At 54.8% G+C, this 12058-nt stretch overlaps 2 protein-coding genes across 9 annotated transcripts in view; one reads left to right on the forward strand and one right to left on the reverse strand.

Annotated features, from left to right (window-relative positions):
- Positions 1-12058, forward strand: part of ST3GAL4 (ST3 beta-galactoside alpha-2,3-sialyltransferase 4) — a 93304-nt gene that overhangs the window by 76717 nt on the left and 4529 nt on the right. For 2 of the 3 annotated variants that reach the window (XM_055356359.2, XM_063693664.1), the window contains exon 9: positions 7825-8022. In XM_055356359.2, coding sequence (XP_055212334.1) covers positions 7825-8022 — 198 coding nt within the window. The remainder of the gene's footprint in view (positions 1-7824; positions 8023-12058) is intronic. The other variant, XM_063693665.1, reaches the window with a different exon arrangement.
- KIRREL3 (kirre like nephrin family adhesion molecule 3) overlaps positions 1-12058 on the reverse strand; it is a 585001-nt gene that overhangs the window by 8910 nt on the left and 564033 nt on the right. For 4 of the 6 annotated variants that reach the window (XM_031015909.3, XM_031015907.3, XM_055356357.2 and 1 more), the window contains 3 exons: positions 8088-8188; positions 4425-4623; positions 2875-2910 (listed from right to left, as the gene is read on the reverse strand). In XM_031015909.3, the coding sequence (XP_030871769.2) occupies positions 2875-2910; positions 4425-4623; positions 8088-8188 (336 nt within the window). The remainder of the gene's footprint in view (positions 1-2874; positions 2911-4424; positions 4624-8087; positions 8189-12058) is intronic. The other 2 variants (XM_031015910.3, XM_031015908.3) reach the window with 1 other exon arrangement.

A 12058-nucleotide genomic window follows, 5' to 3' on the forward strand; every position in this document is an offset into this window, starting at 1 on the left:
TCTGAGCACATGATTTAGGGCCTTGAGGAATCCATCAGGAATAGAACTAGAGAATGCTGGGGCAGGGAGAGCTTGGGGCTCTCACTGAGGTCCGGAGAAGTCAAGTGATTTGGCCAAGGACACACAGGAGCTGCCCAGCCAGGGTCAATCCAGGTCTCCTCTCACTGCCCCCACCCCTCCACTCACCCCACTCCCACCCTGTCCAGCTCCGCCCACAGAGTGACATGTGAGATCCCCCACATCTCATGTGCTCGGTACCGCCCAGACTGCTGCTGCTCCGAGTCCTGGCTCCATCCCTTCTGCTGAGCAACTGACTTTGCCTCTCTTATATCTGTAGGATGGGGATAATGGTACCGGCCCCTCTGAGGGTTGTTATGGGCTTGAGCTGGGTGAATGTGGGCAGAGGCCTTGGAGCAGAGCCTGGCACTCAGCCCTGTTTGGTGTTTGCTGTTGTTGTTACCTGGGAAGGGGTCACCAGCAGTTCACGGTCTTTTATTTTTGGGATGGAGTCTGGCTGTGACACCCAGGCTGGAGGGCAGTGGCACGATCTCAGTTCACTGCAACCTCTGCCTCCTGGGTTCAAGTGATTCTCCTGCCTCAGTCTCCCGAATAGCTGGGATTACAGGCACATGCCACCATGCCTGGCTAATTTTTGTATTTTTAGTAGAGATAGGGTTTCACCATGTTGGCCAGGCTGGTCTCAAACTCCTGACCTCAGGTGATCCGCCCGCGTCAGCCTCCAAAAGTGCTGAGATTACAGGCGTGAGCCATCGTTCCCCATCAGCAGTTCACAGTCTTAAAGGCCAGGAAAGTTCCTTTTAAAGACTGAGCCCCTCCCCAGCCTACCCTGCGTTCGTCAGTGTGGGCGAGTGGGGACAGCTAGGTATCAGTTCTGGGTTGTAAGCCTCTTGTTGTCTTTTTCTTTAAAGGAAGGAGAAAGACCTCAAACCCTGGCCTCTGAAGATGCTGCTAGGAGGAGGTATCAAGGGGTGGGGGTAGGGTGGCAGTCATTTGCCCTCCGGCCAGAGGGAGCTGGCGCCCCTGGCTGGCAGTGTTGCTGGTTAAGCTGGCACATCCCTTTGCCACCCCAGGACTTGCACAAGAAGCCATTGGTTACCTACCAATTAGTGGCCAGGACAGCTGTAGGGGTGACAGGGAGGGGACCAAGAGGAGGTGGAATGGTGGACACTTAGGGATTGAAACGCGAGGTGCTCACGTTGGTTCAACAGTCAGACTGAGAAAAGGGGCTGGGCCTCAGCAGAGCTTGCCTTGACCAATAGACGACAATGTCTCTAGGTTTAGTTCCATGAAGAAAGGGAAACTGCTGTGGCAGCTCATTGGTTCTCTGCTTTTGAATTGGATTGATTTGGGTTGGTTTCTCCTCAGATTCCTAGTAAGTTTCCTTGGAAAAACACAGGGCTTGTCTCAGCGGAACTCAGAGCCAAAGCATGTCCATGGAAGGCTCTTAACACCTCTGGGCCTCAGTGCCTTGTCTGCACCCTGGAGAGCTGGGCAGAAGCATTGAAGGTGCCTTCCGATCCTGGGATCCCCAGCCCACGTTTCCACACGCTGCTGACGGCTGGGGGAGGGGTGCCCTCTTAGCTGGACAACGGTCACCAGGGAGGTGGGCAGGGGGAGAGCAGGGGGTCCTGTGGGGGCGAGTGCCCCGGGGTGACATCTCTTCCCAGTCCCCAGCCTGCCTGTGTGTGTTTCCTCCTTGCCTGGCTTCCTGAGGTTTGGCCTAGGGCGATGTGCAGGCCCCTCCTCTCTGCACAGAGCCTTCCCTGCATGGCTCCTGGAGAGGGACTGGAGGGAGGGGCTGTCCCCACTCAGCCTCCCCTCCATCCAAGGAGGTGTGCCAGGCACCAGGAGTCAGCCACCAAGGGGGGAAGGTGTTGGGGAGCTCTGGATGAGTGTCAGCAGACACAGGAGACACGGAGACAGGAGACACCACCCTCAGCACTAGCATGGACCCGGGGAGAAGGCAGCGGGAGGCTGGCAGCTTTCTGGGTTGCCCCAGCGTGGGCTGCAGGGGCCTCTGTGAGCAACCTGTGCCCTGGGTTGGTGCTCTGATAGGGGCATGTCTGCCAGGAGGGGCAGAGGCAGGGGCATGAGGATCCCACGTGGAGCTTGTTGAGGAGGTAACAGAGGCCAGGGGCCAGTGTGGCAGGAGGCCTGGGATGGAGGACCACTCAAGTCTTCAGCATGGCCATAGAGCCTGGCTTGCTGGTCCTGATTCTCTTTTCTGGTTTTCTGCTCGGGGTGGGGTTGAGAGCAACTCCGCCCAGGGGGCCTGATGACTGCTTTGATGTGTGTGCCTGGGGAGGGAGGCGCTGCCCTGCAGCCTCAGCCTGGGGTGAGATGACACTTCCATGGGGACTGCAGGAGTAGGGAGGGGTGGCAAACAGCAAGCATGGATTGCACAAGCCACAGCAGGGGCTGGGGGCCCCTGGCATCCTGGGAAGCAGTGGCCAAGCTGGTGATGATGTGGAGAAGCGGGAAGGGTCGGAGAGAGCCTGGAAGCAGAAGGCAGTCAGGACAGGGGCCAGCTGACCCCAGAGGCCGGGAGTCAGGGCTCCCGAAGAGAAAGGATGGAAGGAATGGAGCGGGGACGAGCAAGAGCCAGTGTCCCAGAGAGGAAGGAGTTGTGGGTTCCAGCGGCAGGCAGGAGACAGGTCTCTGGGGTCCCTAGGCCCAAGCTGGCTGGGACCTCCTCTCCCCACTGCTTTGACTACACTAAACCCTCAGGAGGGGGGAGGGCAGAGACATTAGCGGCCAGCACAGGCCTCCCTACCCCCTGCTGGGTTCCCTCCCCAGCTAGCCAAGAAGTCCCTTCCCCCCTTCCCAGGCCATTCTCATCATCTCCTTCCGTACCTGCTTCCAGCCCGGCTCCCGAGTTCATTTCCGAACCTGTTTGGAAATAAAGCAAGCGTCTACAGCCAGGGCCTGGCTGGCCAGGGTGGGGTGGGACTGGGAATTAGCTGCTTGAGGGGGGCTGGGTGAGGGGCTCCTTTCCCAGTCATGTCTCTGGGACCCCCAACAGATCCAGGCTAGCCCAGCTGAACTTGGAGTTCATTCAGGCTGACTTAGAGACTCTGGAGGGGCTAGGGACCGGAGAGAGATCACATCTCGGAGGGGTCTGGGAGGGTTGGGGTGAGAACACTCGGGGGAGGGCATGGGGATGGGGGCACCAAGGGGAAGACACGGAGGGTAGGCAACAGGGGACCAGGAAGGTTTGGGATGATGTGTGGATGATGTTATGCAAATTATGTGCAAAGCATTATGCAAAGCAGCACCTATTAGGGAAGAGGTGTTGGGAGATGCTGTGTGATTTGACCCATAGGTGTGATCCTGGTGTGGCCCACTGAGGCCTGGGGGCCCAGCTGAGACCACCCACTCGGCCTGGAATCTCTTGCTGGGCCTGACAGCCTGCGAATGGACCTTTACCCAAGAGGGTGTCAGAGACCGTCAGGACTGAGGCCTCCTGGGCCCCCGAGGCCCATCCAGAGGCCCAGGCCCAGCTGAGCATGAATCCCTGGTCCACCATGGCTTAGCCCCTGCTGGCAAAAGGGCAAGATCGACTGCCCCTCTCAGAACCCGGCTTGCTGCTGGCTGTGGTGGGGCTTCTGGAGCCACCCCTCCCTGCCCCTCCAAGGCTCCCCATCCTGTTGTCTGTGCCTGAGAGCTCTGAGCAGATGCTGGAGATCTGAGCCTCTTTGACCAGGAGCTGAGACGTCAGTGCACAGGGGCACAGTGGGGTGAGGCTTCTTCCTCCTCCCTCCTCCCTCTCACCCACCCGTCTGCTTTGCCCAGTGCTGCCTTTGAGGTACAGGGGTCCATGTGCCTCCTGGGTCTGCAGGTCGTCTGAGCCCAGCCCCCAACCCTAGGGATCTGGACAAGCAAGCCTAACCCCTTAGCTTTAGCCTGGGTGCCCTCTGTGGGACTTCTGAGTAACTGGATGGGCTTGTCATCTTAACTGTGGCTGGGCCAGGTTCCCAGCACACTCATGCCAGTATATTCCACGCTCCACCCAGGCATGACACTTTGGTGTCAGACCAGGGCCCATGGCAGAGGGCAGGGCACAGAAGCCAGGGCCTCTGGAGGCTGCTGGGCAGCTTGTCACTGCCACCAGCCTGCTCACTGTTGTGGTCACCTCCCACTGAAGCATCGCCCTCAAGGGCTGCCCCTCTGAGCTGTGTTCTTCCCTTTCTTGATTCCTGGTGGAGGCTCGTGCCCCTTGCTTCAGCGAGAGCCTGGCTGAGGAGGCTGCTGGCTGGCTAGGCTGTGTGGCCGGCCGGGAAGAGCACTGTGGCTTGTCCTTGGGCCCTGGCCCACCTTGCAGCCACCCGCGCCCTGACCTAGGCGAGGAGAGGGCCCTCTGGTTCCATCGTTCATCGTTCCCTCATGGCCCTGGCAGCTCTCACCTTGCTCCTTGAGCCGGATGATCTCAGTGTCGGAGCCGAAGCTGTTCCAGGCCGTGCAGTTGTAGATGGTCTGGAAGTCGGCCCGCACGATGTTGCTGATGGTCAGGGTGGAGATGACGCCCTCCTCGGTGCTGATGGTCTCCACCGTATAGCGCCCCGATGTCCCCGACTCTAGAACGTTCTCCTTCCAGGACCAGGCCTGCCCGGGGGTGCAGAATCAGGAGGAGACCCCACCAGAGGGGCCCAGGACACGCCCACACCAGAGTCACAGTGCCACTGTCCTGCTCATGTTCATGCTCACTGCCACACACTAACACATGTGCACACGGGTATGTATGCAGGCACACATGCCACACACCACAAATATGCACACATGCAGGTGCACACACAACACGCATCACCACACATGGGCATGCACAGCATCCCACACGGCACCAACATGCATGTATACGTGTGCACACACAACACACAAACACATCACACGTCTATACACAGCTCCCCACACATGGCCAACACGTTTATATACATACTACACACACCACAAATGTGTACACACAGCTCTGCACACACACCACAAGTGTGCACCCACTATAACACACACATCACCATGTACACATACCACCAATGTGTATACACACAGGTTTGTGCACACACACCACACCACAAACATGCATATGCAAGTACATGTACCACAACACACATAAACATGCATCACAACACATGCACACACCAAAGCACACACAACACATCACATCACACACATGCCTGCACATATGTGCACATGCCACAACATGCATACACACATCACAGTACATGCACATCACACTTCACACTAAAAACATGATACAGACATGTATATACACATGGCAGACACGACACCTACACGCAACACACAGCCACTCCCCGAAATACATGTACACACGCACACACACACCAAGATGCACGCACCATATGCCACAATACAACACACAATACAAGCATGCTTACACACATGTACATACCACAACATGCACTGCAACACATACACACATTCGCCATACACACCATCATGTGTACATACAGGTACACACACTATGACATACATACACACCATGTGCTCACACACACAAGTACACACACTACCAACATATATACATGTTCACACATGCCATGACACATGTACACAGTAACATACCCACACCACACATGTACACAATCCACAAACACATGTACACACACATACTCCAGGGCATCCTCAGAGGGTCTTTCCATCCCAGAAAGGGGCCTGGGGAGCATTTTTCTGGGCAAAGTGGGTGCCCTGTTGGCCTGCACACTGTGCCTCCACACAAATGCCCCCTGGGACTGTGGCTGCCTGGGCGGGTGTGAGTTAGGACAGCAGCCCCATGAACGCGTCTACCTGTGTGATGTTGTATGTCTGTGTGAGAAATGTGTCTACAGAGCTGTGTTTGCGATCACCTTTGTCTGCCTTAGTTTACAGGGCTGCTGGTTAACAGTTTTCAGAGCCGGCCACATACACTGTCTGCACCTCATCGTGTAAGCACCTTGTATATCCTGGTTCAGGGCTGATGAGAGGGACTGAGTTTCTCAAGCTTGCTGCTATTGTCACGCTGGACTGACCCATTCCTGGCTGTGGGGCTGTCCCAGGCATTGCAGGATGTCAGCAGCACCCTGGCCTCTACACACCCGGTGCCAGGAGTATCCTTCAAGTGATGACAACCAAAATGTCTCCAGGCACTGCCAAATGTCCCCTGGGGCCAGTGAGAACTGCTGGCCTAGAATCAGATATTTCTGGAGAGAAGGTGTGAAAATGTCCAAGAGTGAATGGAATATTTGACAATGAGCATGTGTTACATTTATAATTAAAAACATTAAAAAGCAAAGTGAATGGGGAGGCGTAGGTATTAGTTTTATTCATGAGTTCTTGCAATTTTTTTGTGAATCTTTCAGACAGTGAATGAACTGAATGCTTGAGAAAGCGTGTAGCAGCAATAATACTCTAATAATATCTTAGTTTACAGGATGACAGTTTCAGTTGGTGCAGCCTGGGTGTCTCAGCCCCCGCACGCACGGGTTAGGGGTGACCTCAGCTGCGTCACATCTGGGCCAGCCCCACACTCCCTGCACAACTGCCCTGCCCACTCCACCCCTGGACATTCTTCTAGCAGGATTTTGCCATACACTGGGAATTACTGCAAATAATAGTTTTCCCCGAGTAGTGCTATAAAATGCTCACTTTTCTTTGTTTTCATGCCTGAGATCCCTCCAGTTTTAGATGGATTTGAGTACAAGACTCTGCCCCTGGATCACCTGAGGTCAGGAGTTTGAGACCAGCTTGGCCAACATGGTGAAACCTTATCTACTAAAAATACAAAAAAATTAGCTGGGTGTGGTGGCAGGTGCCTGTAATCCCAGTTACTTGGAAGGTTGAGGCAGGAGAATTGCTTGAACCCAGGAAGTGGAGGTTGCAGTGAGCCAAGATCGCACCATTGCACCCAGCCTCGGTGATAGAGAGAGACTCTGTCTCAAAAAAGAAAGAAGGAAAAAAAGACTCTGCCCTCACCTTAATTTTTTTTGTTGTTGTTGTAGAGACAGGGTCTCACTATGTTGCCCAGGCTGGTCTCAAACTCCTGGGCTCAGTTGATCTTCCCACCTCAGCCTTCCAAAGTGCTGGGATTACAGACATGAGGCTCCCTGCTCAGTAAGACCCTCCCTTTAAAAAAATGCAAATACTGGCTGGGCATGGTGGCTCACGCCTGTAATCCCAGCACTTTGGGAGGCTGGGTAGGAGGATCGATTGAGCCCAGGAGTTTGAGACCAGCCTGACCAACATGGTGAGACCCCATCTCTACTGAAAATACAAAAATTAGCCAGGTGTGGTGGCAGATGCCTGTAATCCCAGCTACTCAAGAGGCTGAGGCAGGAGAATTGCTTGAACTGGGAGGTGGAGCTTGCAGTGAGCCGAGATTGCGTCACTGCACTCCGGCCTGGGTGATGGAGCGAGACTCCATCTCAAAAACAAACAAACAAAGAAACAAACAAACAAACAAAAAAACCCCAAAAAACAAAAAACAAAAAACAAAACCAAGCAGATAGCTGGTAGGAGGCGCTGAGGGTGGACTCCTCAGTTGCCTTAGCTGCATTGCAGGGATAAGTTCTTTGAGGAAGGGAGAGAGAATGGAATGGCCACTTTAGAGGGGACGATTGATAGGCAACAGGGCAGGCTACCATGGACAGTAAAGGCCACGGAGACCTGGCAAGGAGGGCTCCAGGAGGCACAGAAAGGGGTTGCTAACTATTACCTGCGCTCTAAGATTTTGCTAAAGACTGGCCTGGAGCCCAGGAAGAGAAGAAGTCATTTGTCTTTTCTCTCCACTACCCTCGTGTGCCTCTCTGCCCTTAGGTTGCGGAATTTGGTCAGAGCCGTTCATGTCAGAGCTCAGCAGAATGGCAGCTGAACCCTGGGAGAGCACTGCCTATTCTGAGAAAGGCCTGCAATTGTGTCTTCACGATGCTTTTCCAAGACAGCCAAGGCAGGTATAATTTTCCTCAGCAAGAAAGAGGAACCTCGGAGGTGTGCACCGCCTGGCTGGCCACCCAGGTATTGGCAAAAGTGACTGTCGGGCTGCTGGCCCGGCCCCCGCCCGCCGTCCCTGGAGCACTCACGATGCGGTCCGGCGGCGGCGTGCTCCGGATGAAGCACTTGATCTGGCCCTTCTCGCCGTGGAGGGCGTGCTGGGTCTGGGTGCTGGAGATGATGGGGGGTCCTGTTGAGAAACAGCGTCCCATTAGGCACCCGGGAAGGGCACGTCCCTGCTGGCGCCCTCTTGGGTGGGTTCAGAAGTGTATTCATTAATCCAAGCATTCAGCAAACATTTGCCGAAGGCCTGTATGTGCAAGGTAAAGTGCAAGGTAGAGGACTCAGAGATAAATTAGGCATTCAGTCATAAACCTCTCAAGGGATCATGAGCGAATGCTTTTAAGTCAGAACCCCCAGAAGATACAAATAACTGTAATAAAAGGTGGTGAGTGTTAGTACCACAGGAGCCGTGCAGATAAAGTGCTAACCGACTTCAGAGGAGAGAGAATAATTCTATCTGGCGGACGGGGAAAGCTTTAGGGAGGAGGTGGTAAGCCTGCAGAGGGGGTGGGGAGGTGTCTAGATGAAGGAAGACTCCCCCGCCTCAGCCAGCGGCACCCCTGCAAGCCCTTCCTCAGATATCCAGTAGAGGGCGCCCTTGCCTAACAAATGGGAGCTGCTCGGCCAGACCGGCCAACGGGAAGAAATGGTTGCTGTCCCTCTCCTTAGGGCGGGAATCACCCCGGACAGGGGGAATGCATGCGCTGGCCGTGTTCACAGCCCTCCTCCCACCTGTGTCTCAGGAGGTCCTGCAGTTCATCATCTTGTCTGCCTCCACGTCCGTACCCAGACTGCCCAAGTGAGGCTATGGCTCCCAAACGGACCCCAATATTATCATATCACAGTGTGGCACATGTTTATGGGTGTCAGGTTCTGAGAGCGCCTGTCTCATTCACCACATTGCACAGCCAAGAGAGTTCACCTGGTGGAGGGGAGCCTGTTCCCCAGCGCCTCCTGTCCAGTTCCGCCTGTTACCTAACCCAAGTCTTTCCCCTGTGACGCCTGCCTGGCCGTGAAAGACAAAAGAAGGAGCAGCTAGCTTAGCCTGGGCTCTGCTGGCTTCCTGGCTGGGCTGGGTGGTTGAAGGATGGGTGTAGGGACGGAAACTGTCATGCTCCCTTTCCAATCCCTGGGGTCACAGTTGGGACTTAGATGGCAGATACCAGAGGAAAGAGAGCCGGGAGCAACGCATCTGGAGAACACACAGAATTATGCAGGAACAAAACAAAAATTGCTGCAAACATAATTGCTGTTTATTAGCCACCTTAATTAAAGCAGATTTGCATTTCTATGAGTAGCTCTCAGCCAAGGGAGAAAAGGTACTGTAGACACTCCAGTGACTTCTGTTGAGTTTGAGAAGGCAAAAGGGCTCGGGGCAGCGTGAGGTGGGCGTGGGGGACCCTCCATGACTTTAAGAATAGGCTGAGCGCTGCCCTCCTTCCTAAAAATCCTTCAGCTCCAACAGGTCTAGGACCCAAAGAGATGAGGAGATTGATGTTTTAGGAACCGGATGGTGCTTTGTTTTATTGCTGGACTAAAACGTGATGATAATATAAAACCTTTTCTGGTCAGGTGCGGTGGCTCACGCCTAGAAACCTAGCACTTTGGGAGGCTGAGGCGGGTGGATCACAAGGTCAGGAGTTCAAGACCAGCCTGGCCAATATGGTGAAACCCTGTCTGTACTAAAAATACAAAAATTAGCTGGGTGTGGTGGTGGGCGCCTGTAGTCCCAGCTACTTGGGAGGCTGAGGCAGGAGAATTGCTTGAACCTGGGAGGTGGAGGTTGCAGTGAGCTGAGATCGCGCCACTGCACTCCAGCCTGGGCGACAGAGCAAGACTCCAGCTCAAAAAAAAAAAAAAAAAAAAGAAAAAACCCAACACGCGCAGACACACACACACACACACACACACACACACAAAACCTTTTCCTTGTGCTTCCCAGGAGCTAGGAATTCCCTGAGGGGTTTTCAGGATTCTAAAAGCCATCATCAAATGCATCTGCTTCTTAAAAGAAAATGAAAACCAGGATAAAGGGAAATGGGGTGAGGGTTAGTAAGATTTCTCTCCCCTTCCTGCAGATACCTGATTTGAGCCAAATCGATTGAGGTCTGTGCCAATTTCTTTCCCAAAGGACTGCTGCGTTGGCCAGCAGTTGTCCAAGGCTGGGATTTGTCGCGATAAAAACCTGATCTCATTTGAATGCTTTCATATCATCAGCTTCCTCCAGCCCATGCCCAGGTCCCATCCACTGGGCGTCCCCCTCCTTCTGCCTGCTCTGCAGAAGCAGGGGCAGACAGTTCGCCCCCTGGCAGGTCTGGTGCGCTCCCCTCTGGGGCCACTGAACTCATCCACCTGCCTCCAGGTGTGTGAGGCCACCCTAGTCAAGAAATAAACAAGCAGCTTCTTTGCTTTCCTCCAATCCCTCCAGCTTTTCTCTGCCTGGAAGCCTCAGGGAGCGTGTGCTGGCAGGGGTGGAGGCAGAGGAGGGGAGAGAAAGAGACCTGGAGAGTGCAGATTCAACCTTGGTCAGCGCCAGGGCCCGGGTTTCAGTGCCCTCCCCGTCCAAGAGAAATGTCCCTCCAGGCCTGTGTTCCCCAGGGGGCATTCTCTCCTCAAGAAATCTCTTTAAATCTCCCTTGGAAATGTCTGAATGTCTAAAGTGACAGCAGATGTCAGCTCCTCCTTTATCCACCTGCTTTTCCCCAGAAACGCCAATGCTCATTTGATGCTCCAGGCTTGGGGGCCCTGGAGTGCATGAGTGAGTGTGAGGGTCCCAGGCTGGCTGGTCATAGGGCCAGCAGAGCAGAGCCGGCTGCAGGCACGAACAGCCTGACTTCCGAGTGCCCTGGCCGGTGCGGGCCGTGTGGAGGGCCGCTGATTTCACTGGGGCCTGGAGCTCTGAGCCGAGTGTCAGACACCTGCGCTGAAAGGAAAAGGCTGCAGCCTGTGTTGCCATGGATATACGGAGGCGCGATCAGATGCTGTTATTTTTAGCCCTGCAGTGCCAATTTATTGGTGGCATCCTGGGGACACTCAGGAAAGGCAGGAGGGCTCCGAGTCAGGGCTCTGCCAGGACAGGTGGCTGTGAACGTGCTGGGGTCTGGGTAGACTCAGCCTCCCTTGGGGGCTGCCACGACTCTGGGGTGGGGGGAGAGGAATGGAAATGTGGGGCGGTGTGGGGGGAGCTGGTGAATGGAGACAGCAGAGAGGTATGGCTGAGGAGACACCAAGCTGGTTTTGGTTTTCTAGCGAAGGGGAGAATAGATGAGGCCATCAGCAGGTGGCTTTCTGGGTAGAGAGGAAGCTGATGCCCACTGAGCTAATTTGGAGACCTCAGGAGGGCCCTGCTCTTGGGCCAGGACCCAGATGTCCTGCAAATGTTGGTGGTTCAGTTCCTGCAGGGGCCCAGAGCTTTGGGGTTTTGATCTGAGTCAGGCTATGGTGGGAACAGGGGCCTCCCAAAGGGCGGTGGGCATGACAGAGGTGAGAGGGGAGCATTCGGAAACGGCAGAGGAATCGAACTGGCAGCTTTGCTTTTTGCCTGTGGCCAAAGCACCAGATAGGGCAGGGACGTCCGCATTTGCGTCCTTGTGCCACAACCTTCTTGGGTCTGGCCTGAGCCAGGTCCCAGCTTCTCCATGACTGTCTACACCCCATCATTCAGGCCTGGTGTGATGCCCTTGTCCCTACATATTTCATGTAACAGTCATTCATCTACTAACTCCCACCGTGAAAATACTCCCCTGCTGCAATTATTTTTATTATATATAATAAGACATGCTCCCTGCCCTCAAGGGGGCCCCTGAACACGTGGCCTCGTGGAGACGGTGACAGGGCTCCCGGGCTGGGTGACTCACACGCACCGGGAAGAGGCTGATCAGGAGCTGCAGAGATGCTCTCTTAAATTCTCATGGGGCCAGGAGAGGTGGCTCACGCCTATAATCCCAGCACTTTGGGAGGCCGAGGCAGGTGGCTCACTGGAGGTTAGGAGTTGGAG

Source organism: Gorilla gorilla, chromosome 9 (genome assembly GCF_029281585.2).
Source record: "Gorilla gorilla gorilla isolate KB3781 chromosome 9, NHGRI_mGorGor1-v2.1_pri, whole genome shotgun sequence".
In the NCBI taxonomy this organism is placed as follows: domain Eukaryota; kingdom Metazoa; phylum Chordata; class Mammalia; order Primates; family Hominidae; genus Gorilla; species Gorilla gorilla.